At 53.9% G+C, this 27,357-nt stretch overlaps 8 protein-coding genes across 8 annotated transcripts; 3 read left to right on the top strand and 5 right to left on the bottom strand.

The window, feature by feature from the left end:
• Positions 1–254: 254 nt before the first annotated feature.
• Positions 255–1,357, bottom strand: GUITHDRAFT_140865 (hypothetical protein; the record flags this gene model as incomplete). Its single annotated transcript, XM_005829938.1, has 3 exons — positions 255–393; positions 443–490; positions 915–1,357. The coding sequence occupies 3 exons, from the start codon at positions 1,355–1,357 to the stop codon at positions 255–257; spliced, it is 630 nt and encodes a 209-aa protein (XP_005829995.1).
• Positions 1,358–2,254: 897 nt separating this feature from the next.
• GUITHDRAFT_140864 (ceramide kinase-like protein) lies at positions 2,255–5,869 on the top strand (the record flags this gene model as incomplete). Its single annotated transcript, XM_005829937.1, has 17 exons — positions 2,255–2,416; positions 2,470–2,636; positions 2,690–2,797; positions 2,958–3,021; positions 3,335–3,391; positions 3,442–3,531; positions 3,710–3,783; positions 3,948–4,028; positions 4,204–4,263; positions 4,619–4,697; positions 4,750–4,821; positions 4,851–4,910; positions 5,118–5,148; positions 5,244–5,311; positions 5,586–5,668; positions 5,724–5,751; positions 5,801–5,869. The coding sequence occupies 17 exons, from the start codon at positions 2,255–2,257 to the stop codon at positions 5,867–5,869; spliced, it is 1,353 nt and encodes a 450-aa protein (XP_005829994.1).
• Positions 5,870–6,087: 218 nt separating this feature from the next.
• GUITHDRAFT_163998 (hypothetical protein) lies at positions 6,088–7,527 on the bottom strand (the record flags this gene model as incomplete). The annotated part of the gene is made up of 12 exons (XM_005829936.1): positions 7,448–7,527; positions 7,353–7,393; positions 7,266–7,289; positions 7,172–7,221; positions 7,061–7,127; positions 6,896–6,955; positions 6,769–6,845; positions 6,640–6,725; positions 6,412–6,455; positions 6,284–6,365; positions 6,169–6,231; positions 6,088–6,113 (listed from the first exon to the last, which is right to left on the bottom strand). Coding segments are annotated over exons 1-12 (645 nt in total), but the record flags the coding sequence as incomplete, so codon positions are not given.
• A 1,555-nt stretch (positions 7,528–9,082) lies between these two features.
• Positions 9,083–11,615, top strand: GUITHDRAFT_163997 (hypothetical protein; the record flags this gene model as incomplete). The annotated part of the gene is made up of 5 exons (XM_005829935.1): positions 9,083–10,180; positions 10,227–10,283; positions 10,334–10,551; positions 10,603–10,665; positions 10,811–11,615. The coding sequence occupies 5 exons, from the start codon at positions 9,083–9,085 to the stop codon at positions 11,613–11,615; spliced, it is 2,241 nt and encodes a 746-aa protein (XP_005829992.1).
• A 3,374-nt stretch (positions 11,616–14,989) lies between these two features.
• Positions 14,990–17,132, bottom strand: GUITHDRAFT_158082 (hypothetical protein; the record flags this gene model as incomplete). Its single annotated transcript, XM_005829934.1, has 3 exons — positions 14,990–15,127; positions 15,345–16,688; positions 16,878–17,132. The coding sequence occupies 3 exons, from the start codon at positions 17,130–17,132 to the stop codon at positions 14,990–14,992; spliced, it is 1,737 nt and encodes a 578-aa protein (XP_005829991.1).
• A 3,094-nt stretch (positions 17,133–20,226) lies between these two features.
• GUITHDRAFT_153423 (hypothetical protein) lies at positions 20,227–21,618 on the top strand. Its single transcript, XM_005829933.1, has 10 exons — positions 20,227–20,292; positions 20,338–20,407; positions 20,463–20,623; positions 20,674–20,755; positions 20,800–20,850; positions 20,897–20,961; positions 21,008–21,050; positions 21,103–21,130; positions 21,179–21,242; positions 21,306–21,618. Exons 2-10 carry the CDS (start codon positions 20,350–20,352, stop codon positions 21,591–21,593), a joined length of 840 nt encoding a protein of 279 aa, XP_005829990.1. The 5' UTR covers positions 20,227–20,292; positions 20,338–20,349; the 3' UTR covers positions 21,594–21,618.
• A 1,335-nt stretch (positions 21,619–22,953) lies between these two features.
• GUITHDRAFT_52218 (hypothetical protein) lies at positions 22,954–23,196 on the bottom strand (the record flags this gene model as incomplete). Its single annotated transcript, XM_005829932.1, has 1 exon — positions 22,954–23,196. A coding segment is annotated over one exon (243 nt), but the record flags the coding sequence as incomplete, so codon positions are not given.
• Positions 23,197–24,017: 821 nt separating this feature from the next.
• GUITHDRAFT_163996 (hypothetical protein) lies at positions 24,018–26,682 on the bottom strand. The gene is made up of 19 exons (XM_005829931.1): positions 26,602–26,682; positions 26,277–26,466; positions 26,139–26,226; positions 26,019–26,087; positions 25,895–25,968; positions 25,791–25,847; positions 25,705–25,744; positions 25,597–25,648; positions 25,494–25,537; positions 25,372–25,441; positions 25,261–25,308; positions 25,133–25,212; positions 25,056–25,079; positions 24,794–25,004; positions 24,698–24,744; positions 24,351–24,635; positions 24,236–24,304; positions 24,136–24,187; positions 24,018–24,091 (listed from the first exon to the last, which is right to left on the bottom strand). Exons 2-19 carry the CDS (start codon positions 26,414–26,416, stop codon positions 24,057–24,059), a joined length of 1,485 nt encoding a protein of 494 aa, XP_005829988.1. The 5' UTR covers positions 26,417–26,466; positions 26,602–26,682; the 3' UTR covers positions 24,018–24,056.
• Positions 26,683–27,357: the final 675 nt, after the last annotated feature.

The following is a 27,357-nucleotide window of genomic DNA, read 5'->3' as shown; positions in this document are numbered from 1 at the left end:
GTGGTTTTCGGAGGAGATATTGTAAGAGTAGTTGGCATTACACATCATGTTTGTGAGAAGAATCTCTAGTTGCATCATGGGCTCTGCCGTATCCAACAAATCCGTAAGGTTCGGATGCGGCTATCCAGCAAAAGTTTCTAACCTAAATGACTGAGGGCTGGATATTTCTCAAGACCTGTTACGCCCGTAGATCCAAAGGTCTACCATGATGTTTTGCTTTGCTTTGCTTCAAACTCCAAAATATATCACACTCTCTACCAGCCCGAAGTCTTCACCCCAGGAAGCTTTGGATCATCTCCTGTTGGTTTCAAGGAGAGTGCTCCCTTGTTCAAGGTCCAATTGTTGGTGACGATTCCAGGAAGCTTCTTCACATTCTCAGCACGCTTGCCGTACCTGCAGGCACAATTACATCCAGCCTGAGAATCGAGTCAGAAACAAGTACCCCCATGCGCCTCCATGGCCGTCCTTGACTACTTTGTTGAAGAAGTTGCTTGAAGACCAAAGTTGTCAGATCATAAGAAACAGATCACAAACAAGAGTAAAACGACAAAAAATACGAAAACACAGAGGATAAAGAAAACAAATCAGAGACATGATAACTCGAGTGTGTATCAATCAACCTCATCTCAGTGGTCCAAAGTGGCTGGGCTGCCGCAGCAGTCTTCGAGACAGCACGCTGTTTCGCCCCGTGCAGCAGAGAGCCGTTTGCCGAAGCCATGGCGGCGGCTGCTGCTTTCTGCCATTCCAAAAACAATCAACAAGAAACAAGTGAGAAGGTCATCAGGTCCTACGAGATTGTTTTGTGAGTTCTTGATCGAGAGGAGGAAGGCCCGGGCTCTGAGTCGAAACCGAGCTTGTTCGTCAGGACTGCTCAAAGAGATAAGCCCAACATCGACAGCGGCCAGCCATCGCACCTCAACGACTTGTACGCGTCCTGAACGCTCTCCCCGTGCGCAAGCTGAACCTGCCTCCTCATCTTGACCTCATCCCCCTCAGCTCGCAGAATATCTCCCACAGCGCTGTTGAGCATCGAGCCAAGAGTCTTCTCCGATGCGGCGGATGCCTGTCTTGTGTTGATGCGCAGCAGCTGCTGGTTCAACCTCTGGATTCTCGACCGCGTTGAGTGCATGCTCTCGCGCTCGCCGCCGGGGATCCTCCTGGCGCTCAGCCGCGTGTCCGCAAGCAGCTGAGTGTGCGCCATGGCAACCTCGTTGAGTCGGCAGCCGGCGATGCAGCCTTCGCCTCCGGTGCAGGGAGTGCATGACTGGAGGGCAGAGGGAGAGGAGAGGCGTGTGGCAACGAAGGCGATGCATAGCAGCAGCGCGGCAACGCCCGCAACCCCTCCAGCTGCTCGCATTGTCGGCGACTCTTCGTCCTGGTGTACCCTCATCCCCGGACACCTGCACTGAGGCGGACTTCCTGCGGACTTTTTGCATCAAATCAGGTGGCGAAATGGATGTTCAAGACAAGGAGAGCAGGGAGTCAGGAAGGGGGTGGGCAATGGAAGACACTGCCGATGAGATGAACAGACAGGAAGGATTAGAAGCAGGAGCAGGAGCAGGAGCAGGATCAGGGGCAGCAGGAGCAGGAGCAGGAGCAGGAGCAGGAGCAGGAGCAGGAGCAGGAGCAGGAGCAATATTATCTGGAAGGAGAAAACCGGAAGTAATGAATGTTAGTATTCTTGGGGAGGCGATGCTGAAATCCATCCGGCTCAGAGACCTGTCTTGTGCTTCGTACAGGTGACGAGCAGGTAGAGAAGGAGCAGGATCAGATCGATCTATGATATCGCAAATAGAGGAAAGTGCAAAGCACAATACAAGTAATTTTGTTTTTTTTGAATTGAACCAGAACAACCTCTCTGTCCTGCGGTCGACGAGTTGCTCACCATGCTGGATTCTTTGATCAGGAGGCAGGCGGGAGCGCTGTCGCCGTGCTGGCAAGAGGACATGTAACGACCGACATGGTGGGTGCTGTGCCCGACGGCATGTGCAACTGATGCCGCAGCCAGGCCTTTCATTGCTCCTTGCAAGCCGATCATGCACGAATTAAGGCCCTGCACGAAGCGCAGATCTATTTCCGGCAAGCGTTCGTGACGGCTGCATGCCATGGCTGACCTGCCGTCTTCAAGGACACGGGAATGCTCGGAGCTAGTCATGAAGTGGGGGAGTGGCATATTTGCCCGCCAGAAAGTCTTCACAGCACAAGAACTTCTCAGGTGCGAGCTGGTGGTCACTACGACTAGTGGTCTGACTGCATGCTCCCGCTCCCGCTCGCTCTCCTGCCCCTGCTCCTGCTCCTGCTCCTGCTCCTGCTCTTGCGACTCTCCTCTTCCTCGCCCCATGTCTCCTTCAGGTGGGATCTTGACGCGGCTGAGAACGTGCTTGCCCTGCGGATGGTCCGGATGCCTCCCAAGGAAGTGAGCCGATCCTGCGACTGCGAGGGTGAAGGTCTGACGAAGAAGGAGGTCAGGCGAGGCTCAAGACGTATCTGCTATCAAGGCCCAAGGGAGGAAACTTCGACAGCCTGCAGGAGATTCTCGCCATCTTCTCCGCTGGGGTCGTACAACTCGGGGCTCCGATGCGGGGGGTTGCGATCTATCGGGTGCTAGTGGTGATCAACCCTTACTCGGGGAGGAGGTGAGGAGCGAGCAGCTCCCGTCTTTGCCTTGCTGAGGGGGCTTGCTCGGCAGGCATGCGAACCAAGTGTGGCAGTCGGTTGCGGAGATGTTCAGCCTTGCTGGGATCGAGACTGACTGCCATCAGACGCAGCACGCGGGACATGCGCGAGACATACTGAGGTGAGAGAGGAGAGGGTGAGGAGAGGAGAGGAGGATGAGGAAGGGAGGGAGGATGAGGTAGGAGGAGAGATGGGGGATGTCGGTGAGGGGGCAGAGGGAGGATGGAGTGAGAAGGAACAGGGAGAAGAAGATGCGCGGGCAAGACTGATCAGCTGTTCAGGGAGTGCGAGCTATCTCTTTACAATGGGGTGATCGCTGTTGGAGGCGACGGAACAGCGAACGAGGTCAGTGAAACGGTTGGGGCAGACCGTGGGAGGAGAAGGGACAAGATGAAGGAACAAGCGAAGGAAACAATATGGGCGTGAGACGTGAAGAAGAGGAGAGCAGATAAATGAGGTTGAAAGGGGGAGGGGGGAAGAGAGGCGGGTGAAGGTGACATTGTGAGGGGGGGGGGGAGAGAGTTTGGGCAAGAAGAAGACAGAAGAGGAAAGGAAAAGACAGCACATGAGGGATTTGAGAATGAGAAGGGAGGAGGAACAAGAGGAATATGGGAGATGGAGGGTGAAGAGAGGAGGTAACTTTTGAATCTTGCCCCAGGTCCTAACAGGTCTGCTTGAGAACTCTCTTAACCTAGAGCGAGGAGAAGGAGCTCCTGTAAGATCTACGAAAGGAAGAGGAAGATGAAGTCGTAATGTTCTGAGCAGGCCTCTCCTCCCTTTGGCATCATCGCTGCTGGAACGGATTGCACGCTCGCCAAGTTCATCAGCTCTACGGATCCCTTGGCTGCAGCTAGGGTGAGGGAGGAGGAGAACCCGATGCGGCAGAAAATTGTAGGGATGGGAGAAGGAGGGAACGAGGGAACGGGAGTGCAAGGAAGGAGAGGACGAGGACGAGTAGAGGACGAGTAGAGGACGAGTAGAGGAGCAAGAGTCTGTGCAAGGGGCAGGGAGAAAGTCCAACGTCTTCCTGCAGGCCATCATTCGAGGGTGTGAAGTGCGTCCGATGGACCTACTCCAAGTCCAGCATGGCGACGAGCAGCGATACAGGTCTTGAACGTCCTCCCCACTACCTCCGAGTCTTGACTCACGGCTCCTCCTCCCATTCCACCCGCTACAACCAATACTACTTTTGCTATTCCTATTTCTACATTCCTCCCTCCCTCCCTCCCTCCCTCCCTGCCTCCCTGCTTCGTCATGACAAGGTCTGGCAGTGCGTGTGGAGTAGGATGGGGGATTCCTGGGCACATCGCAAGAGACTCAGAGTCTCTCAGGAAGACCTTTGGGGTTCATCGGTGAGAAGGAGGAGGGGGAGAAAACATGCAAGGAAGAAGAAAAGGGAACTGGTAACGAGGGAGACGTCGACGCAGACTGAGGGTGGGGAAGGGGAAGGGGAAGAGCGAGAGCGAGATCGAGAGGCAGAGGAGGAGGAGGAGGAAGGAGCACGAGGAGGGGTTGAAGGCGTTGCAGCTACACCATCAGTCTGTTGAAGAATCTGGTGCATCTCAACCCGGTAGCGGGGACAGTGAGGTAGTGAAGCCTTTGACTTAGACTCTCTTGTTTCCTATCTCGTTCCTCCTCCTCTCAGTGTTGACATGATTGGATTCCCAAGATTGTTCTCTGATTGGATATCTACCCATGTAGTTGTGCTAGTGACGTCTAGAGCTCTGTTGGGTGCTCCTCCGATGACCCCTGATTGTTGTCTTTACATGGTAGTCTCTTCCGTCTCAACATTTTGTCCTATCCTATCCTATCCTATCCTATCCTATCTTATCCTATCCTATCCTATCTTATCCTATCCTTTGTTTACCTCGTCCCAACCTCTCATCTTCCCCTTTGTCTGTCCAACAACCTCCTCTTACCTCACAGCCGTGTTTCCTTGCAGGATCCGGCCGGCGATCGTGGACGAGGAGATGAAGTTGAAGCCTTGCGGACCTTCCTGTGACATCTGCAGCCTGCCGATGGTGAGAGGAGACTTCGAGGCGTCAGATTTTGAAGTCACCTGCTCATCATCAGGGTGAGATGGCCGGGGACAGGGAGGAGGAGGAGACGGTCTCCGGCAAGTTTCTTTTCGTGGCCTGCCTCAAAGTAGGTTTGCCCTGTCGGTCGTGCTGCAGGCTGACGCTATCGAAGACAGAGAAGACTTCCTGCCCGTTCGTGCACCTGGCAGGTGGGAAGTGAGGAGGAGAGGAGGAGAGGAGAAAGGAGAAGGGAAAGGGAGCAAGAAAGGAGGTGGGCGGGGAGCACAGGAGCGCAGGAGAGGAGGAGGGACAGGAGACGCGATGCCTGGGGGACTGGGTAGGAGGAAGCAAGGCAGGTCCGAGAAAGAGAAGGGGAGGAAGCCTGTTGAGTGGAACAGCGAGATTGCGAATGAAATTCCACAGGAATCGATGAGAGGGGAGGGGAAGGTGGGAGGTAGAAGGGAAACAGGGGAGGAGGTGGAGGGAGGAGAGGAGAGGGGAGAGGCATTTAGCAACGACAAGGTCAGAGGACGTTGACGAGTAGGACAGATGGATGTTTGGACGCGTTTCTTGTTGAGGACTTGAACCTCCTGGACCTAGCACACCTCTACCTCTCGGTATGTGGAAATTCATTCTGTCTTCCCTAGTTCCTCTCGATCTCCTCCTCTTTCCTTGCCCTCCTTACCTCGTCCTTACCCTTCTCCTTCCCTCTCTCTTGCTTAGTATACTTCCTCATTCCCTTCCCTACTCCCTTCCAGACACCTGTCTCCTCCCTTTTCTCCCTTTTCTCCCCTTCCCTGCTTTTGGGCTCTCTCCTCCAAGTTCTTCGCTCCACTCTCCCTCCCTGCCATGCTCGACCGCTTCGTTCCTCCTGTCACCCCTGCTGCTCAGATGGGACCTGACGGCAAGCACATGGACAACGGCAACTTCAAGCACTGGAAGGCCAAGTCGGTAACCATCATCCCCGACGACAGGTGCTTCCCTCTGCCGGGCGACCTCATGTCTCCTGACCTGTCCTCCTCCCATCAGGTCCGATCATCTCAACTTCGACGGGGAGGTGAAGTTTGTACTTCCCGCTCACTGCGGTAGCTCATGTCGCAGAGCAGGCGGGTGAAGGGATCGGAACCACAGTCAGTGTCTTGCCGCGAGTCTGTCAAGTTTTCTTCGCGCAGTGAACATCAGAAGCTTTCTTAATTTCTCTCGTTGATCGTGCATGTCAATTCCGTAGAAGAGACTTTCTGTAAAGGTTCGGCAAAGGGGAGTTTGAACTCTTACGATCATTTCAAACCTCCGGCTATCTTTTACAATATAAACAAGAAAAAATCTCTGGGAAGAGCAAAATCTAAAATGTGAGTGGCGGGCGGCTAACGGCTCTTCACGATGAGATGCAAGAAAAATTGCCTGCTTGCACAAGAACAGCTGGCGAGGTCCAGTCAAACAAGGAAAATGACACTAGAGCAAACATATTTCTTACCCATCTCAATGAAGACCACGATGTAATTGAACACAAACGAAAACTTCTGGTTCATCAAAACAACTTCGAAGGAAAACGTCAGGTGAAAAACAGACAACGCAGAAGAGAAAACCACCTGAGCAGATGGAGAAGAGAAAGAGACAAACTGTCATTACGGTACGACCCTCTTCGTTAACATGAGACAAGCATCGAAAAATCTTCAAGGAGCCAAGTAAGGAAAGAATTCTCAACATGCAATATTACCTTAACAACAAGCGCACTGTTGAACCATGAGCTCAACGAGGACCCTGCCAATAAAATGAGCATGGAGGAGAGGAGCGCTGCCAACAAAATGTACACAGCCCCATGCTTATTTTCACAAGATGAAAAATGTAAGATGCAGGTGAAGGAGGCAAGAACAATGAAAAGAAACACAAGTTTCAAACCCACAAGTCGGTCAACACCAACAGACATTCTTTGGGGTCTTCTTACCAGTCTCGTCAGGCCATACGCTCAGCATCACACTTGCAGCAACCGAAAGTAAAACAAGGAAGAGCGATTCCGACAAGGAGCCGATGCTGAACCAACGTCAATGTCCAGCACATGGCGGTTGCACAAGACCTGAGGGCCTCGATGAGCCACTTCATCAGCACATACTGCCGGCAGTAGAAGACGGCTTCCAACAAACGAGCGCGAGGCTGCGCCAGCGATTAGACGGGAGGGCAGTGAGTCAGAGCACGAGGAGCACCGGGCGAGCTGCCGGTCGGTTCCTTGGCTCTTCAGCTTGGAAGGACGAGTCTTGAGAGGACTGACAGATCAGTCAGAAATAGGAAGGAGACATCTTGCTGACGCAGCAAGCACATCAAGAAGGAAGGATAGATCTTGCTGACGCAGTGATCACATCAAGTACAACCTCGTTGGCCGTCGTCTCGTTCGCCATCAACTCTGTAAGCAAGTCCAACTCACTCGACCATGTTCGCCTGCAGCGGCTCATCAGCATTAAGAGCGTCACATCTGACTCGACCTATGGCGCGATGAGCTTCGAATCCGTTCGGATGCAGCTTCCGACAACTCCTGCCATGACATCAGCATCGCACAAGATGTGGTGACCCGCCCACCTGCTGAGCTGCAGCGCCAGAGAGCTGCGTGCAGTGAGCAACAAACGAGATGAGATGATGATGAGGATAGTAAAGCAACAAAACAACCTGAAGCAGCGGGTTGTCGAGACGTGGCTGATAGTTGAAACCTGGCAGGCTTGTCAGGCACCACACGCTCGCTCCAACAACGGGGTCGCTGGTACCGAGAATGGCTCGTGAAGGCGCCATCCAACACACTCAGGTTCGCAGCTCACTGGATCAGCAACAGGAAGACATGCCGCCTGGAAACATCAGTCATGCCCGATCAAACCAACAGGATGGCAATGATTCTAAGTGACAGCGCGCTACCCATGCTCAAATCGGAATCAATCAGGGTAAGCAAAGTGGATTACTACAAGCACACGGAGACCTAAAATGTTGTGCAGGCCGTGAGCAGATACAATGTTTTCATGATGGGTGAACAGCATCAGCCATCGGTCCTTCAACGAGTGGAGCCTTCTCAAAACTATCGCATTTCATGTTATGATGCAGGGCTGCCGCACTTTGTTTAGAACACTTCATCTGTACTTGAGAAGTCTATTTCCGGTTGTTTGGAATCACTCACATATCATTCACTCAAGAATTGATTTGTGTACCCAGCTATGTTCACATCCGACATTGCTTGTCTGCTTTCAGGCTTGAGGTCCTGACAAACTGCCCCTGCTACTAAATCGCTACAAAAGCATTCCTCTCCTCAGAGGTCCATGTACATCCTCACTGTGAGATTTTGGTTCATACTTAGTTAGTTATACAAACATCTTCTGCATTCCTCTTTCCCTTCCTTCTCTTGCAAGCACACTCGCCACCCCATTCCCTTCCTGAAAAGTTCGCCACCATAACTCCACAACATCCACCCCCACCCCCCCATTTCCCTGCAGACTTGCTGGTCTGTACCTATATCACCGCACCCACCACCATCCCGCACGTCTACCTACCGTTACCGGGTGGTCACCACCCTACCCTGCGTCCTACTCGCCCTCAATCCCCTATGGAATACTACCCTACCCCTGAAGCTCGGTACCTCTCGCTGCAGCCGCCATTCCAATCAAAATCGCATCACCCTACCCCCTTTCTGAGCTTCTCATATCTCAGGAAAGTACCCCTCATTTTAATTCTGTTGAGTACCCCTAGTGTTGAAAACAAAAGCCTGTACTCCCCTCCCGCCTGTTCAATCTACCCGTATGTCACAGCTCATTTGAAGGGGTGGGGGAATGATTTCCTCGAGGTCTGAGGAAGGTCGTATGGAGGGTACCAGATAATACGTGTTGTAGATCATAAGCCCTAGAAACTCCTAGGTTCCTAAGAATTTTCTACGACCCCCAACGATTGTGCAAGATCGCCCCAACTACCCCATCAAATACCAGGCAAAGTACCCCTACTGTAACAGTCACTACCCCTGCAATTCCGCCTCACTCCAAGGGCCAAACCCTCATCCCCAGACTGACCAATAAGCCCGGGCCGGGCCCTGGGTCGGGCCCGGAGGCTCTGAAGATGTTGAGTGATCAGTCAAAAGGTGTGTCTGGGGATGTGGGTCCCGGAGGTGGAGCCCCGGAAATAGATTGGCCGAAAATCCATGTTGAGGCGAAAAGTGGGAGGCTGACGATGGAGGCAGCGAAGAAGATGCGATGATTGGAGGAAGAGGAAGATCATAGATGAAACATCACACTGTCAACAAGCCTGACATAAAACACGTCTCAAGGCTGTCATGATGGAAGGAACCTCGTGAGAACAAGGGATTGAACTGCTAAATCCACAAGATCCAAGTGCGCGGCGAGCGTATCCAGGACAGCGCCGGGAACATGGAACCTGAGAACAATCCTTCGATCCAGAGGAGGGAGAGTGAGGACGTGTTTCCTGAGAACATCGTCAGCCACAGAGTAGAGTCGGCAAGGCGGTCCGAGGCGTTTTCTCCCGCGTTCCTGTCGCCCAGGATGTGGAACGAGGAGGACATGTTGCTGCCTCCGTCCTCGGAGGTCCCGAAGAGGCCGGTTATCAGAGACAGAGACTCCCAAGACAAGGGTTGCTTCGGGCTGTACACTTTCATCATGGTCTTGTTCTTGATCCAAGGCATCGCGGCCATCCTTGGAGCAAACTACCAGCTTCCGCACGAGTTCGAGCTGTGCGAGGCGAGGCTCGCTCAGGAGAAGGTGGCTGTGGCACGGGACATACCGGAAGCAGAGGTCATTCAGCATGCGCTTGAAGGGCGCCATGAGAACTTTCAGACGGGAGGGAAAAGGCTTGCGAGGTTGAAGGTGGTGAAGAAGTCTCACGCCAACTGGGATCCATGGTCTCACAGGCTGCGCTCTGTCGCCGGGAAGCAGCTCGCTGAAGAGCCTGGCTCCTTCCAGGTGTCTCATGGACATGCGAGGAAGCTCTTGAGCAGCAACATGCTTCCACAGAGTTTAAAGCAGTTGCTCAAAGACATAAAACTGCAGGCTAGTACTGGACTTCCCTCTCACGCCCTGCGGAATGGAACAAGTCTTGCACAAAGCAATTCCACGAGTCATGGTGAATCAAATTCGACAAAGAAGGAGAAGGAGCAAAATTCAGAGGAAGGCGATTTCCAAGACGATCTGAGCCCCGAGCAAGTCTTGGAGAACGCTTACAAAAGAGTTCGGAACGCTTCCGGGATAGTTGCCTTGCTTGCTTTCTCTTCCATAGTCTTTGGTGCGATCTGGGTGCTCCTGTTGGGAAGATTCACAACCGCATTTGTCTATATAACATTGTCGGCGCTGCCGATTGCGTTGTTTTGTTCTGCGATATCTCTTTTCTTGCTCGGGGTTCATATGGTGTGGCCTATCACCCTACTTGTTGTGATGACTCTCTCGCTGGCAATCATTTACCTGGTGAAGGAGCGAATAGCTTTCACTGCTGCACTCCTGACGTGCGCTAGCAAGGTGAATGCATTGCACTCCCATTCGGCTCAAATTGACGCTTTAGCAGGCCCTCGTTGAGAACTACTCGGTGCTTGTCATATCTATATTTTTATCTTTGATTCAGGTGTAGTGTCTATCTCGTCTTCGAGTTGAAGTGAAACTGACATGCTGCAGGTGATGTGGTTGGGAGCTTGCTTCCTCTTCATCGCATTGTCGTTCATGTCGGGGGTTGCTGTGAGGGCCAAGCTTCCCAACGGTGAGCAGCGCTGTGAGTGGCAAACGGATGGCTGGGCGTACGTTGGGATGGGCTTCATCTCTGTGGTCCTGCTATGGACGAACTCGATTCTCGAGGAGGTCAAACGTTACACAGTCTGCGGGGCCATCGGTCTTTGGTAGTCATCCTCTTACCCAACTCAGCCGTGAAACTGAATCTGGTTGCTCAGGTACTTCGCTGAGATGCCCAAGAGGCGAGGGAATGAAAGCAGTAGAATGCGAGACTCCTCAAGGTCCGTCTACCACGCTCCCCGTCTCACCGTCTGAATGTCTCCTTAGGATCGCATCCCTGATGTCTCCCGGCATGTCCGCCCTTGGCTGGGCCCTCAGGCACTAGACATCTGCTGTGCTTTCTGGATCTGATGAAGTGGTTTGCAGCACTTCCTTCGGCTCCATCTGCTTCTCGGCCTTGGTGTCGTCCTTCTGCGAGACTCTCAAGCTTATCTTCCAACCCCGAGGCCTGACCGAGAGCAGCTTGCCGGGAAAGCGCAAGTCGAGGAGCAGCAGCAGCGTGCAGGAGTCGGTCTGGTTCTGCCTCGAGGACGTGATTGGCTTCGTCAACCGATTCGCCGTCCCTCTCATGGCAATCTCTGGCTATCCTTTCTGCCACTCTGCCAAGGTCACCAGTCTTCTCCTACACCGCAATCACCTCGCTGCCCTGGTAGCAGACGTGTCTCCGGCCGTTATCCTGAGGACCGGCGCTCTCGTGGTGGCGCTCTGCGCAGCTCTGACAGGGTGGCTGCTGTCCAACGCCTATGTCGAGTGGGCGGTGCTGCAGCGGGGGCAGCTGAGGATAGTGCATCTCATCGTTGCGAGGTTCGTGTTCGTTACCTCCTTCTGTATCTCGTCGCTGGTGCTCAACTTCTTCGCCTCGGTGCTGCTCGACGCCATGGACGCCATGTTCCTCCTGTACGCCATGGACCGCGACCACCGCACCATGATGCCTCGGGGAGAGGAGCTGCACAACCTGCTCTCGCAGCAGCAGATCGGCAGGCCGATCTCTGGGGTTCACTACACTCCGCGAGGATGGACGTTTCTTCCTTCCCAGCCCAACACAAGCAGGCAGGAGAACTTCTCTGTGATAAGGAGCAGCTCAAGCTCTAGGGGCTCTAGGAACAGCAGAGGAGAGGAAGAGGAGCCGTCTGCTCCAGCAGAGGGGCAGGAAGAGGGCACCCTTGTCTGAGAAACCTCAGGACACGTTTCAATGCGACGGTACGGGCCTGCGGAGGACAGAGCAGGAAGATGTTGCTACCCGCTATCAGCGGAGGGTGGGGCACATAGCATATTGTTTTCTCTAGTGATTATTTTTTCCGATGCGCAATACATTCTTTTGAACAGAGTCCAGTTGTCTACATGAAGGCAACGGATATTCGGTCTACAAGGCAGACTGTCCTTGACATAATCTTGTTGAAAGCAATGTTTCATTACTTGAGTGGAATTAACAGTCGAGGGACATTAGAGAGAAATGGAAGAACACCAGTTTTGACTGCATGAACAAGGGGCCAAACAGAATAGCAGAAACAACAATCAAGGTGTAAAAAGTTTTCAGACTCCCATCAATACTGACGTGGCCTCCCTTACTCGAGCTTGCATTCAGATCCTACTAGTCTATGACGTGAGCGATGCTGACCGAGGTTAGAAAGACTGTCATGTTTCTGTCATCGCATTCGGTAAGCCTTCATTCGATCCGAGCGGGAATGAATATTGGGGCTCTCTCCCACTCCGTTTTGCTATCATTCTTATGGCATTTTTCCCTTCGCTGAAACTGTTGTGTCAGTTTTTATGTTTCTGCATGATCAAGTAAAAACAAACCGCAAGAAACCTTCATTCCTGGATTTGAAACGATTCTCTAATGATCATCATTCTCCTTTGTGAACTTGATTATGTTTTGGTACTGAAGCTTTCTTGCAGCTCATACTGAAACGAGAACATGGCTCTCATTCTGCACATCTCCAAAACATGGTATAATAGCAGTCAAAGGATGAGCCAAGAACGTTTCTTGCTCCTTGACACTATCATATGTCATCGTGCAATGCAGAACATCCTCAAGCCGTGATGTTGCAACGTACGATCGTTTTGATGCGAGGACAAAAATAGACGTCGCCTCCTCTTCTCCAGCATGACTCTTGCTCCATCGAAAGTCAATCAAGCCTTTGCCGTCACGTGGCATACTCTTGCCCTCAATGCAGACTCCCACCAAACAAGCGCTTTGAAAAGACAACATTCGTTTATTATCGTACAGTTCGTATCTACATCAATATCGTACATCTCCCCGGTCCTTCATCATCGTACTCGGACCCCCCTCTCCCGTGCCTCCTTCAAGCTCTCAAGGCACTCCCGTCCCTCGCTGTACACCCAGCCCCTCCTGCTCTCCCCCTCGCCCCTCCTCGTCGCCTCCACGTACGCTTCCTGCACGGCAGTGAGGCGGAGGGCTGGCTTCGAGTTGCGGCGAGCCGGGGCACGGGTGAAGGTGACGTCGATCATCTCCACGAAGACCGCCGGGGCATGGCGCTTGGACGAGGATCTCAGGTCGGCTTGCTGACTCGTGCATGGCTGGTGGGATAGCGAAAGAATGTGATGGCTTGGCGGCGGAAGGGCTGGGGCTTTATATACCCGGGCGGGGAGGGAAGAAGTTGCTTGTCAGCGAGGATACGAGGAGATGCGGAAACGAGGCGAGTGGTTGACACCTCCCGAAGAAGGTAAGCCTGAGATTCGAAGCGAGTCGGAGATGCTCTCCGGCTCGTGATCATCGACCGGTCGAAGAAGGTCGAAGAAAGCTCTTCCTTCTTTCGGGTGGTCTCGGAGGCCGCATGTGCTGACGGCTGATGACAGCTTGTCACCGTCATAGTGGTAAGGATCACGCGGCATAGACCATCGTCCCTGTCATCTGGAAGATACGAAGGGCGACGTACCCAATCTGCAGATCGATCTTCATGACCGACACTGTCAGCAAGGAGGTTTTGAGCTAAAATACTATTTTACAGGACTCCTCGAGCTCTTCGATCTTGCTGGATGGTCTATGCCGCGTGATCCTTACCACAGGCAGAGGGGATAACTCCGTATTAACTGTCATCCTCGCCTCAGCGATGGTCTCCGGATCGCCCGTCGGAGTGGCCTCCGAGACTCTTTCGAGGGCTGCAGGGCTGTTCGACCTTCTTCGACCGGTCGATGATCACGAGCCGGAGAGCATCTCCGACTCGCTTCGAATCTCAGGCTTACCTTCTTCGGGAGGTGTCAACCACTCGCCTCGTTTCCGCATCTCCTCGTATCCTCGCTGACAAGCAACTTCTTCCCTCCCCGCCCGGGTATATAAAGCCCCAGCCCTCCCGCCGCCAAGCCATCACATTCTTTCGCTATCCCACCAGCCATGCACGAGTCAGCAAGCCGACCTGAGATCCTCGTCGACGCCCCAGCCAAGCGCCATGCCCCGGCGGTCTTCGTGGAGATGATCGACGTCACCTTCACCCGTGCCCCGGCTCGCCGCAACTCGAAGCCAGCCCTCCGCCTCACTGCCGCGCAGGAAGCGTACGTGGAGGCGACGAGGAGGGGCGAGGGGGAGAGCAGGAGGGGCTGGGTGTACAGCGAGGGACGGGAGTGCCTTGAGAGCTTGAAGGAGGCACGGGAGAGGGGGGTCCGAGTACGATGAGGAAGGACCGGGGAGATGTACGATATTGCTGTAGATACGAACTGTACGATAATAAACGAATGTTGTCTTTTCAAAGCGCTTGTTTGGTGGGAGTCTGCATTCAGGGCAAGGGGTGTGCATGTTTGTCACGGTACGACTAGCATTTGTTTTCTTGCGATGAAGTCAAGCTCGAGACGAAGTTGTCTTTCCAGGTTACTGTCAGCCTTCAGATTCGTTGCTAGCAGGCTTTTGCAGCTCGTCTTGCTCTTCTTTGCAGTTCATCGAGCTGTGTAACAAACAAACGTTTATGGAGACGAAGAGTAGGAGAGGTGGGGAGAGCAGGTGCGGCTGAATGTACAGCGAGATTGGAAGGGAGTGCCTGAGGAGCCGGAAGGAGCGGCACTGGGGAAGAGGGTCAGAGAACCGTATGAGGACGGACGAGGGTGGGGAAGAGGGGGAAAGGATTTACAATCTAGATCCATCACAAGCAAGGAGTTTATCGCTGCAGCACTGATATCAGCAAATCTGACAAGAACCTACAACGGGTGGCTGAGATAGTAGTGTGGAGGAGTATGTCAGTTCTTCAACTTGGAATCAACAGTGGCAGCAAAGTCGTTACATGTCGATGGATGGTCTTTAGAGCTTCTACTGTGGACGAGCACGTCTTTGAGCCCTAGAGCTCATCGGACTGGCAGTAACCAAGAGGTCAGCCATCAGTGTGACTGTGGCGGTAGAACCTGAGCTTGCAACAAGTTCTTTTAGTGATTTCTACTGACATCACAGTCGACTTCGGGCCGGTCACATCTAGCCTTCGACGGACTTAACGGCCATCGGATGCCGGAATGAGAGGGGAAAGAGACGACTTGTCCTACTCCTACTGAATCGTAATATGACTCGATCTTGGCACTCTAGGAACTGCTTCAAATCCTGAGTCAGGAAGTAACTTGTGTAACTGAGGTGATGATATCCCTTATGGCCCATGCGTCCAGAATGAATGATGAGACCTTTAAGTGATTTGACGTTACTTTTCCATTCGGATCGGTTGACTTGAAAGGGCTAGTGTGGGAGACCTGTAACAATACAAGTACAAGGAGACGTCAATTGAACTTTTTAATCACATACACTTAAAATTCAGGCTTGTCCCATCATTGCAGGATAAGTCATCTGAGGTTGCATCGCCATCATCTGAGGTTGGACAGCCATCGGCATCATCTGTTGTTGAGCCGGCATCATCATGACAGGAGTCTGACCGGGATACGGGACCGGATATTGACCAGGGAGGTACACGTTCTGAGCGCTGGAAGGCTCATCCTGGCTCTCCTCGGTGTGCATGCTGGACATGTCCTCGCCCTCGCGCCCGAGCTCCTCGAGTGTCTTGCCCTTGGTCTCAGGGATGGGGATCGTGGTGAGAAGTCCGAGAGCATTGACGATGGTAAGGACGATGAGGACTGTCTTGAGGCCGGCGTTGTGTTTAGGAGTATCCTTGAGAATACCAAACCCGTAAGACCCGACGATCGCGCCAGCCTTACCTGTGGCAGCGCAGATACCGTGGGCGGTGGCTCTGAACCAGGATGGGAAGACCTCAGCTGGCAAGACGTAGGTGGTAGAGTTGGGGCCCCAGTTGGAGAAGAAGAAGGTGAGAGCGTACAGCGCGATGAAGTTGGAAACCTCCCCCTTGAGCTGGTCGTACAACCCAGCCAGGATGCCCATGAAGAGGGTCATGAAGAAGAATCCCATGTACTGGATCTTGGTGCGTCCCATGATCTCGATGGTAGCTACAGTGAACCAGTAACCGGGGATGATGGAGGCAAGGGAGATGATCAGCTGAGCGCGAGCAATGCGGTAGGTCTCCTCAATGGCGTTCATGGTGTAAGCGGCAGGAAGCCAGCCGACGATGCTGAACACGTCACTCTGGAACAAACCCTGAGAGTAGAAGGCGATGTCAAGAAGGAACCACGAAAAAGCGCAACCCATGAGGGGAAGACCATACAGGTCGAGAAAAGATCTCCAGGTGTGACCCTTGGCCTTAAGACCAGTAGCCTTGATAATTGTTGGATCGTTGTCGATTCCGAGTTGCTTGGCTGCGGTTTGAATGTCTCCCTTCACGTTAACCTCATACCTCTCAGTTTCAGGGATGATCATTCGGTAGTACAAGGTAATGCATGGCGGAACGCTTGCGAGGGCAAACGCGGTCCTCCACAGGAAATCTCCAGCATCCGGGTATGGCATCCAGATGGCAGCGAGAATGATCACCACAGTTCCAGCCAGCAAGAAACCGAAGCCCTGGAACGCGAAGACAGCAGAAATGTAAGTGCCGCGGTACTTAGTGCTTGCAGTCTCACTCATAACAGTAGCGCTGAGAGGATAAATGCCACCAATGCCAAGTCCGAGCAGGAAACGCCACATGCACAAAGTTCCGACGACAGCGTCACCAGTGGTACCGAAAGACATGCCAGAGCAAAGAGCAGCGATAGAAATGATAACCATAGTGACAATATGAACAGGTTTGCGACCAAACAGATCTGCCAAGTGGCCAAAGGTGAGCTGTCCAACAAGAGTGCCAATCAAAGCTACGGAAGCAAGTGCATAGTTCGAGCGATTTGGCAGGTCGCTTGGCGCATATTGAAGTGCCTTCTTGTACTGATCCTCGACACTCATTTGATCCCAGCCCTGAATATTGTTGGGCAGCCATTCTGCCAGTGTATGCCAGTTAGAACCACATTTGTGAGGAATCGGAGCCCAATTGTTGCCAGGATCCGTCTGATAGTAGGTAGTGATGTTGCCAATCTGATTGCAGTAACCCAGGGGAAAGTAACGCACATCCGGATAGTAGATGCGACCGATGAGCTTTGTCAACAGACCGATAACGAACAAATCGTAGGCATCCACCATAAAGCCACCGCCAGCTGCAATGATGGTTTGGATGATCTTCCAGCTGAAGAACGTCTCATCTTCATCGATCTTACGGAGGATAGTCTGAGCCGCAACTTTGCTTGAGACGTGATCCTTCAGTGGCTTCTCGTCCCCTTGCGGAGGACCCGCAGCAGGGGGGGCGGCTACGTACTGGGTGGCCATGCTGCGCAGTCCGCTCACCAAGGTAGCGATGATGGTAAGGGACGTGGTTGGGGAATTATAAGGGGCAAGGGGGAAAGGAAGGGGCGTAGACTTCCAAAAGAGAGCTTTTCGTGACTTTGCTTTTTGTTTGTTACGACCCATCGAGACTCCCCAAGACGAATGTAGGACCACGTTGCGTAAGAGGGCCTAGCAACTTTGCGTAGGAGCTACAGAATTGGGGGACTCACTATTTTGCGTATGTCGAGTGGTGCATTATAACCCCTACCCACCTTATCTTGTGCGGCATATCTTGATCACCCCCACGATGATTAGTGAGGGCTCGGGCAAACACCCAAGTCGTCCAAGGGTGGGGGTAGCACGTAAAGGGTTCTAAGTATCAAGATAGGGTTTAAAGCAGTGAAGGTCACGCCCCCTCCCAAAAAAAAAGCGGGAAAGGATCGAGTTCGATTGCCGAAACACGCAGAATAACCCTCTACCCCTGCTTTAGATGAGATTTTGTTTACCAAAGATACGGTAGGGGTAGTTGAAGCCAAGCTAGTCCCCAACTCCACAACATTCCTCCAAGGACAAAAGGGAATGTGCGAATCGAAACGTTAAGTTAAGCATGCAGGCTCAGGCTTTGCAAGATTCGAATCTCAGGGTGATAAGACATGGAGATAACAAGCATATCCAAAGTGAACATCTTCCATGAATGTAGCTGTTCCATGTTCGAACCATGGTCTGTACCCTGTGGTATGTGATGCATTGAATGCACTCAGAGTTGCTGTTTACTTTTAGCAGCATGTGCCCCTTCTCAACGCCCCTCTTCCCCTGTCTCCCTTCCCTTTCATGTGATGAGGGCATATTTTCATAGTAACTCGTGCATGCATGTACTTGGTTCATTGGAATTCATCCGGGAATGAAAATTGCACAGTTTCATGCTTTTCAGATTTGATGTATTACCTTCAATGCAGATGCTTATGATGTTTTCAAATAAAATTGTACTCTGTTCAATAAATGAAAATGCTCATTAGAAAAAAAGGAAAGCTGGCTCAAAAAGCTGTCGTCTCTGATTGCAATCATTGTGCCCCTGGAATCTATCCAATCAACTCCACTGACCAATCAGTCCGAAAAAGCACTGTTCATGCTGTCGAATCTCAGCTTGGCTTCTCGACCTACTGACTCGCCTCAGTGACTGTTAAGCGGCTCATGATGATCACTGAAAAGTACTACAGTATCCTGGAATGACAGACTACCAGATACTGAGTACCTCCTAGATAAGTGCCCCTCAGCTGCCAGGGGAACGATTTGCAAAAGCTTTGGCTCAATACAACCGTGGAAATGCAAATTCATTCTTGGCCATGGTTATATTGTGACATTGGTATTCCATTTGTGTTGTTCTCACAACACAGAGATAGTCAATGACACGAGTATCAACGGTTCCGGGGTCACGTTTGACAGTGGGCCGCCCGAGCGGCCGCCGCGCCGGCGCCCGGCCGGGCCCACTAGTACTCGCTGTCACTGTGTCTCAGTTTCCCGGTCCGAAGATCTCCTCAGGGCCTGAGTCTCGCCGCCGTTTCAAGAGTCGTACAGTCACCGCCGGGTGCTGTTACACTCTGACTGACAGGCGGTGACGGCCGACAGGCTGCGGGCCGCCGGGCCCGGCCGCCGCGGGGCACTGGGGGCAGCCAGAGGCGCGACCGTACCTGACTGAGCCTATGCCGCGCCAACGGCCCGGGCCCGGCCCGGAGTTGATGATGGTGCCGCCCCCGGCCCGGGCCGGGCCCGGGGCCCCGCGCAGGGACGGTCACACTGCAGGGCCCGGCCGGGACCTCCGGCGAGGCTCAGCGCCCGGCGCGCCGGGCCGGGACCACTGTTCATTGAACGGCTACTACCGGCTAAAAACTCAGCAGTGAAATCCGACTTCCGCGCCGCCGGACCGTGCCGCGTAACGTACGGTCGGCCCAGTACGCCGAGTTTTTGACGGTCAGTAGTACCGTACCGTAGCGCGGCCCACTAGCAGTGGCAATGACTCAAGTTTCGGTACGTTCACTCGACCGTCGGGCTCCCGGAGTCCGGGCCGCCGTCCGGCGGCCCCCGGCCCGCCCGGCGGCCCGGGGGGGCACTCGGATCGGATGGCGCGAACGGCGTGCGACCGGGCGTGACCGTACAGTGAAACTTCCGAAAGGGCCCCCGAGCAGTCACAAGTTACTCAAAGTTAAGCCGTACCACTGTACTGTAACGGGTGGGTACCAATTAATTTTCACCCACCGGTCAAACGGTCACTGGGGTGAGGCGATCCCAGCCTGGGGTGGGGGGTACGAGGGTTAATAACGCATCCAGCCCCTCAACGGATGACCGGTGGTGGGTATGGAAACTTCACTCAACTTTCAAAACAGTACTGGGATGCTACACTATGAGGGTCCAGGACCTGGCTGACAGTGACCCGTATGGCGCCAGAGCATGGGCCAGCCCCTGGGACTGAGTGAGCGGCGGAGAGAGGACGTGTGAACACACAATGAGCCTGCTTGAGCAAGGGGCTTGAACCAAACAAGGGCTTCTTGGCTTGGCCGATACATCAAAGAGCGAACGAGCTCTCCTCTTGTCACCTGGAACCCCGTGGAGGGAGCATGATGAAAACCAAGGAAATCCTTTGAACAGAGTGGCACATCTAAACATTGGACGATATCAATAGCATTGAATCAGCAGGAGGACATTGCAAAAACTTTGACAGCTGGATTGATCGTCACCGTTAGTGTTGAGTATTGCCCCAAGACATGGCCATGCATGATTTCTCGGAAGATTCTGATAAATATACGACGTCCTATGGGGGGATGTTTTCTATCTCGAAGAGTCTGACCCCTGGAAAGCCGGAGTTGAAGGAGAAGGAGAAGGAGAAGGGGCAAACACACCGGAAGACTGTGCTCAAGAACACCATGTGAGTCCTGCTACTTGCCATGATTCCACGAGTGAAACATGTCTTCAGCGCGAGGGTACGTTTCTCCATCAGAACGCACAACGGTCTGCATGGAAGCGCAAACAGTTCATGTGCGTGTGTTGGTGGAGCTCCTGCTGTTGTTTGACTTGTGGGGGTTCAGCTGCTGGGAGTGCGGAGGGAGATTGCAATCGATGCAAAGCCAGCGATCAGTGCACCACGATCAAGTTGTCTTGCGGCAGAAAGGTACGGGGTCACACTGCCGCTCGTCCTGAACTTGTTCGTGCAAAGATTGTGCTGTGCATGCCCTGCGCTGAGCTGTTTCTGGAGTGGATGCAAGCGGAAACTCAAAGCCTGTCAGGTGAGTGAGGGGCCTGGAGGCTCGCAAGGGGGAGAGATGACTTGTTCTGCTGCAGAAGTGAGCTTCAAGCATTGTAACACAGTCTTCATGTGCCCATGGATACAGGAAAGCAAGACGAATGCCAGCGATGTAGATAGGAAGAGGCTGCCGAAGCTGAGGAGAGACTCGGAAGGGGACGAGAGGAGGTATGGCTCTTCTGAGCCGTCCTCGACTGAGGTCAGCCACTCATCTCCTCCCCATCTTCACGTGGGATCATCTCACCGCAGGCGGAGAACAAGATCGGCGTCGCGCTGAGGAAAACCGCGCTGGATGACGTCCAGATACCTCACGCAAGGGAGCAACGTTCCGGTGGCATGACTAGAGCAGCTGAAGCTCAGCTGACAGGCGTGCAGGGCTGCAGCCTGTCAAGATCTCGAACCTGCAAGAGAAAATTCCAACGCCAGGTCAGCGACATCCGTCCAGGTGGTGGGGCAGTAACGCGGTCATCAGCTCGACAACGAAGAGCCGCCAGCGTGGACCTGAGCACGCCGCCGCAGCTCTACAAGTTCCAAGAGGTTCGACGATCGGGTAGGGGGCAAGGAAGCTGACGGGGTGCTGCAGAATCTGCAGGGGAAGCTGCGCCCCTCGTCACAGATAGACTTTCGTACGTTCACCTCCCCAGCATCTGCCCAGCTACTGACAAACTCCCTCTGCAGATGAGATCTGTAAGGACCTGGAGTGCAGGTACCGACCGCCGCGTCCTCTCGAGGCCACTCACTGTCCTTGCTGTAGAAACTCTCCCGAGCCCGGGATGGCGAAAGAAGAGTGGAGCCATCATCGGGACGCGAGGAGCCGGGTGAGAGGAGCTGAGGGGGAGGAGGGTGGGGGAGAGGGAGGGAGAGGCTGACACGACCTGCAGAGGAGCCACCAACTTCATTCATCGCAGCCGCGGAGGCATTCAGAGTACGGGCTCATAGTCGAGAAGGGGAGGACGGAGGTCCTGATGGGAAGGTCGTCCCCCAAGTCAGACAGCAAGGTGCGACGATCGAAGATTATCAACGAGTCGTACTTGGAGGATTTTCACAACAGAAGGGAATCAGCAGCAAGGGCGGCAGCGCAGTCATCTGATACCACCTATCGGTCGAAGCTGATCTTCCATACCAAGGCACAGAGTCGCCTGCGAGAAGCCTTGTTCCAGTCCAACTAAAATGTTAAGTGAAGGAATCAACTTGAACCCGGTTCCTTCAGCCTCAACACTGCAGTCTGCATGACGTGATCCGAAGGAAACTTGTCGTTAGGGAGCGGATCAGCCCCGCTTCTAGCTCGACGCATGTCCTCCTCCTCCATCGCCTCGCAGATACCCAGGAGCTCCAGGCCCTGCTGCGTCCACGTCACTCGACGCGCGGGTGAGCTGCAAGGCGACGAACCTGGTTGAAGTAGATGTAGTCGTAGACGGCCTGCGGTGCTTGCACGTCAGCAGGATCAAACAGCAGACGGAGCAGGATGACCTGGAACGATTCTTTACCCCCTGCTCCTTCGACAGGGCATCCGAGCGCCTGCCGCAGGTCGTGGTCGACACCCCAGAACTTTCCTTCCCGGAGCTCCTTCATGTAGATGGAAGTGAAGTCCTCCAGGCTCAGGGTCCTCCGTCCCTTCTCCTCCATGCAGGCCATGGCGTTGCGAAACTCTGACCCTCTTCCCATCTGCCCGTTGATCGTCACTAGCCACCTCTCCACGTCCTGCGACATTATCATCCTCTCCCGCAGCATCTCTTCCATCCTCTACCTCTTCCTCCAGCTCCTCCTTCCCGCCTCCCAGCGCATCAAAGGCCTTCTTGAGCGCATCGAGCAGCGAGGGGGTAGGGACGAGCTTCGCAGAGGCGTCACCTCCTGCCTCCTCTGCTCCTTCCGCCATGATCATCGCCGAGTCGAGGTTGGGGCAGACTATCGTGGGCAGCCGGGGCTCATTGGCAGCGGCGTATGCGACACCATGGGCGTCGTGGAAGGGCCCGAGCACCTGCTTCTTGGCCTTGGACGTGACTTCCACCCCTCGGACCTTGTGACCCGCCGGAACTTCTCCGTCCTTGAGTAGAAGAGCAGCCGCAGACTCGCCGTCCTCATTGAAATCGCCACAGACGACGGTGGGAGGAGGAAGGTCGACGTCCTGCTTCTTCGCGTCCTTGCGGAGCTGGTCGAGCGCATCGTGCACCTTAGCCCAGGTCAGCGAATGTAGCAGGAGCCCTTCTCTATCTCCTCCTCTCCTCCTCTCCTCCTCTCTTCCCCCCTTTTTTCCCTTCTCCTCTCCTCTCCTCCTCTCCTCCTCTCCTCCTCTCCTCTTCTCCTCTCCTCCTCTACCTGCCGCAGCCTCTTGTCGGCGTTGGGCCCTCCAGTCAGGTGGCAGTTGACGACACAGAGGTCCGACGCCTTCAGCCCCTCGGTCGCCTGCTGGGCAAGTCGGAGCCGCGTGATCAGCACGCGGTCCTTGTGGGAGGCAGCGACGAGGCTGAACCTGTCCTTCTTCCAGAATGTGGCTGTCCTGAAACGGAACTTGTTGTGCAGCATCGAGTCATAGCCAGCCTCCGTCATGAACGCAAAGTCCTTGTCGAAGCTGCTGCCGCACGCCTCCTGGATGCACACAATGTCGGAGCCACCATGGTGCAGGAGCAGGTCCTTCATCCTCCCCTGTCTCGCTTCCCACTCCCTTAGCTCCCTCGGCACATGGCTCTGGTAGTACTTGTAGACCCACCAGCCGTCCTCGCTGTTGGGCATGAGGACATTGTACGTCGAGATGGAGAAGGTGGCTGTCAAGAGACATCAGCGGCATGCTACGAGAGGAGGGATGGGAGACAGAGGGGAGCAGAGCAGAGCAGAGCAGAGCAGAGCAGAGCAGAGGGAGAAGACTAGAGGAGAGGCGAGGAGGACTAGGGAGTGGGAAGATTACAGAAGCTCACCACTTGGGTTTGATGTCTCTGCCGTGTACCTCTCGTTGAACTTGAGGATCTTCGGTCCGGCGGCTGCCTGAAGGGAAATGGCATGGGATGAGGAGCGGGTGGAGAGCAGGAGCAGCGATCGAGCACACCATGTTGATGGAGAAAGAGGACGATGAAGCGACGAGGAGCAGGAGGCAGGTAGCGATCAGAACTTGACGCATCCCTGCCCTGCGGTAAGACCATGGATCCCCTCCCCTTCCTCTCCGTCCTGAATCACCACTGCAAAATCCTGCCTTTGCCATCCTCCCTCCCTCCCTCCTCTCCCTCCCCTCCCTCCCTCCCTCCCTCCCTCCCCTCCCCTCCCTCCCTCCCTCCCTCCCTCCCTCCTCGCGCTGCACCTTCATAGTGTTCCCGGCGGCCTCCTCACTCAGAACGACCAAAGAGGTGAAATGAAAATACGGGGGCAGGGCACAGGGAAACTGCAGGCGAGGGGAGCGGCGGGGGTGTGCGGGGGGAGGGGAGCGGCGGGGGTGTGCGGGGGAAGGGGATGGCGGGAGGAGACGAGGCGGCTATGCCTAGCAGACGAGGATGCAAGGAGGAGCCGCAAGGAGGAGCACGATGGGGTCAGGCAACTTTGGGGTGCAGTTGGACGAGAGAGCGGGAGGCGAGCGCGGAGGCGTGGTGGGGGAGGGGGCGAGTGCTCGGAGTTGGAAGCGTTTAGAAAACAGGAGCATCCTCGTATCATTCCTTCTCGCGCCTCTTGAGCTTTCGCAGTACTGTCAACCTCGTCACGCAAACAGGCTCCCCGCGCATGTCCTACCTCGCTTCCCTCTCTTGCTCAATCCGCTGTCCCTCTCCCGCCGCTCCAGGATCTGTCACAAGCTCACTGACCCCGCACGCTCCCAGCCTTGAGCTCCCACCTCCATCAGCAGCGGTCGGAGAGCCTTCCGCCGCGAGAGCCGCGTCTCCCACAGCCTGTGATGCTGCACCTGCGTAAGCTCAGTGTGACGACGAGCCTCCAAGTGCTCGGCAGACCTTCGCCTCCGACAGCAGCGGGCGGTTAGCCTTGAGAGTCGTCAGATGGCTGTCAGTCTCTTCCTGCGACCCCTCATCTCCTTTGCTTGCGCTTGCTGCTTCCCCCGCCTGCCCCCCTCCCTTGAGCCGCATCGAGTTAAGCTGGTTTCGCATTCCAAGTCCCCGCAGCGAGGAGGGCAGATCGCTCCCGTCTCCTGCAGAATCTGTCGAGCTTGCGGGGCAAGCATCTTCCAGCAAGTGAGGAGGGAGGTTGACAATCTGCTTGTCTTGGCCCTCCAGCAGAACCTCGACGGAAAGCGTCAGAGCTTCAGTGATTCGAACAAGAGCACGAGAGCAGAGCTGATTACCTTCAGCCAGGCTCCGCATCGATCGCTCACGATTGCTATCTTGCCACCTGGAAGCCACAGCGTAAACTGCATGCCCTCTAAGCTGACATCGACCACCTAGCTGCGGATGCTCGTTCTTGATCCGCACATACTGTCCTGCACGGAACGCCATGCTGAGAAGCTCGTCGGTCGCCTTATCCTCTGCGGCAAATAGAGGTGTAAAGAGTCCTCTCTCAGAGGCGTCACGCTCGTTACCGATCTTCAGATCCGGCTTTGGCTGATCACGAACTCGATGCAGCTGAGCAAGGAATGACATTCGTGGACAATCCTGTTCAAACCAACATGTCAGTTATACACTCATTTCAAGGAACTAAATGACCTTGGCCCCCATCTGATGCTTGTACTGCATGATCAGGCACGTGTCAATGAACGGATCATCCATGTGACGGCAATTACCTTCATTCCCATCCCAAGGTCCCAAAACTCAAATCCTCTCTGATGAAGCAGCAAGCCGAGAGCAACACACTGGACGCTCCCTAGGAAAAGACATCAGCAAGGCATCGATAGAAGCTGAATCGACTCACCAGCAGAGCTTGCACGCGTAAAACCAGATAGGCTGCAGTAGGACTTGCCTTTAACACACCAGCGAGTCAACGCCTTACAGGGCAGAGGGTTCGTGAAACAAAGACGCGTACCAACTGAGTAGCCCAACTCCCCCGCAACGAGCTCGCCATTGTGACTCACTTCGATGGAGTGTATGCGGACCTTTTGAATCTCTGCGTCATAAAACACATCCACGACTTGCTGCTGACAGCACCTGTCCTACCCCGCCGCATCGAAACAGCCCCTTGAAGCCTTGCACTGGTATCAACAAACAACCATCAGGTTTCCAACCACGTGCAGAAGAGGCGGAAGAAGACCTAGAGGAGGATGCAGCCAGCTCTCGCTGTGCTGTTCAAGGCACATGGCAACCTGCCAGACAGCAGGTATGAGAACTCGAGCGAGGACAGTAGCACAGACTCAGTTACCACTTCATCAAACCTCGAGTCGGTCGAGAGCTTGTATCCTCTGCAGCCCACCGTGAGAGGTCAAAGTTGAGATCGAGAAATCCCACCTAGACCGGCGCATCAACCCCTTGGGGACATGAAGGTCCTCGAAGTTGATGATGCATCTAATCCCGAGGTCAGCCCTGCGGCGTCATGGAAGTGAACAAGCTACCTCTGCTGGTGCAGCTTCGGGAGCAAGATGTACTCTTTAGGCTTTATGGATCCATGGGCTGTAGGCAGGTATCCCTGATATGCAGCCATGAGTCGGAGCTCCCTGGTCGTTGGAAAGGTGTCACCTCATACATGAGGGCAGCCAAGAAGTTCGGTTCGAAGCATGACGCCCAGCAGAAGTCTGAGTTCCATCCCTGCGTGTTTGAAGCTGTTGAGCTTCCAAGCCAGGCGTTCGATCGTCATACCTTTGCAATCTGAGATGTGACGAACGCAAGGCTTGGCTGTGCGTTGGGTTCGCACATCGCAACAGTCAGCAAGGGGATGTGGGATAGCCTGCAGGCATGCATGGTAAGAGTAAGCATCTGCCAGCATGCTTATCTAACCATGAGTTGCTGAACAGCAAGGCCGCGTCTGAGCTGGAAAGGTCTTTCAGAACCTCCTTTCTCCCTCGCTTCGAATCAGACGCCTCCTTCCTTGCAGAGGATGCAGCTTGTTGTGAGCTGTCTCTACTCCCCTTCTCCATCTCCGATCAATCGGTGCTTAGTCTTGCATGGAGGTAATCAAGTCGAAGAGCTGCAAGTAGAGATCAGATGGCATGAAAAAAGCAACCGGCGACATCATAGAATCAGGAAAGTTCTTTTGATTGCATCGATTTCGAGTTGAGTCATGGACAATAATAGGTAAAGGAAACGAACAAAATCATCTCACTTTCAAGATCTGCCTATGTTCGCATCGTACTCGTGGGAACACGAGACAGCATTTGACAGGAAGTCACACGGGACATGGCCTTTGCAACAGTACCAAACAAACAGTTCAAGTTGGGTTAAATGCGAGCTTGTCTTATTGGTGAGCCATGAGCACGTGTAAGTAACACTCCATTGAATGTCGTTGTCATGAGTTCATCGTCAGTTTGTTTCTCTGCCATGGCTGTCCAGCAGCGGCTCATCGTTGCGTTGCTGGCACGGAGAAGCATCGGCAGGGAATAATATCTCTGACTACGGGTGGTTTTAGCAGAAAATGATGGGGTGGGGTTATGGGTTGGTTCTTGAATGTTGAAGCTAGGGTGGATCACTCTGGGCAATGGGGGGGTAGGGTGAAGAAAAAGACTGAAATTGATGGGTGGGTATCTTCAAGGAGGGTGATGAAAAGGTTCTCTATAGAAATAGGGGTAGGTAGTCTGACTAGATGACCACACGACTATAAACTTCCTTAATTTGTACGGGTGGATATTGTCAGAGGAGGGGTACTTCGATTTGAATCATTAGGTAGAAGGGTAGTGGAAGAGAAAGCAGGGGTGCAAGTTCTATCCAAACAAAGTCATGGGGTGGATGGTAGAGACCAACATGTGGCAGTGGTAGGGGTGGGTGGAAGGTTGGAAATGTTGACTGAAATGCTGATTGTAGATGCAAGAACTGACCACAGGTTGAGTAAACTTTTGAGGAATGAAAACCATAATTCAAAATT

This window comes from Guillardia theta, assembly GCF_000315625.1.
Source record: "Guillardia theta CCMP2712 unplaced genomic scaffold GUITHscaffold_49, whole genome shotgun sequence".
Lineage (NCBI taxonomy): Eukaryota > Cryptophyceae > Pyrenomonadales > Geminigeraceae > Guillardia > Guillardia theta.
The sequence above is the reverse complement of the archived record's forward strand: the minus strand, read 5'-3'. Positions and strand labels throughout refer to the sequence as shown.

Bases quoted from the DNA above. Each gene is read 5' to 3' on its own strand.
- GUITHDRAFT_153423 (XM_005829933.1), top strand. From the start codon at position 20,350: ATGCCCTGCGCTGAGCTGTTTCTGGAGTGGATGCAAGCGGAAACTCAA. The intron at 20,408-20,462 runs GTGAGTGAGGGG...GTTCTGCTGCAG, and splicing joins GGAAACTCAAAGCCTGTCAG to AAGTGAGCTTCAAGCATTGT. The intron at 21,051-21,102 runs GTACGTTCACCT...CTCCCTCTGCAG, and splicing joins CTCGTCACAGATAGACTTTC to ATGAGATCTGTAAGGACCTG.
- GUITHDRAFT_163996 (XM_005829931.1), bottom strand. From the start codon at position 26,416: ATGGAGAAGGGGAGTAGAGACAGCTCACAACAAGCTGCATCCTCTGCA. The intron at 26,227-26,276 runs GTTAGATAAGCA...GCATGCCTGCAG, and splicing joins TTGCTGTTCAGCAACTCATG to GCTATCCCACATCCCCTTGC. The intron at 25,649-25,704 runs GTAACTGAGTCT...GCTGTCTGGCAG, and splicing joins ACTCGAGGTTTGATGAAGTG to GTTGCCATGTGCCTTGAACA.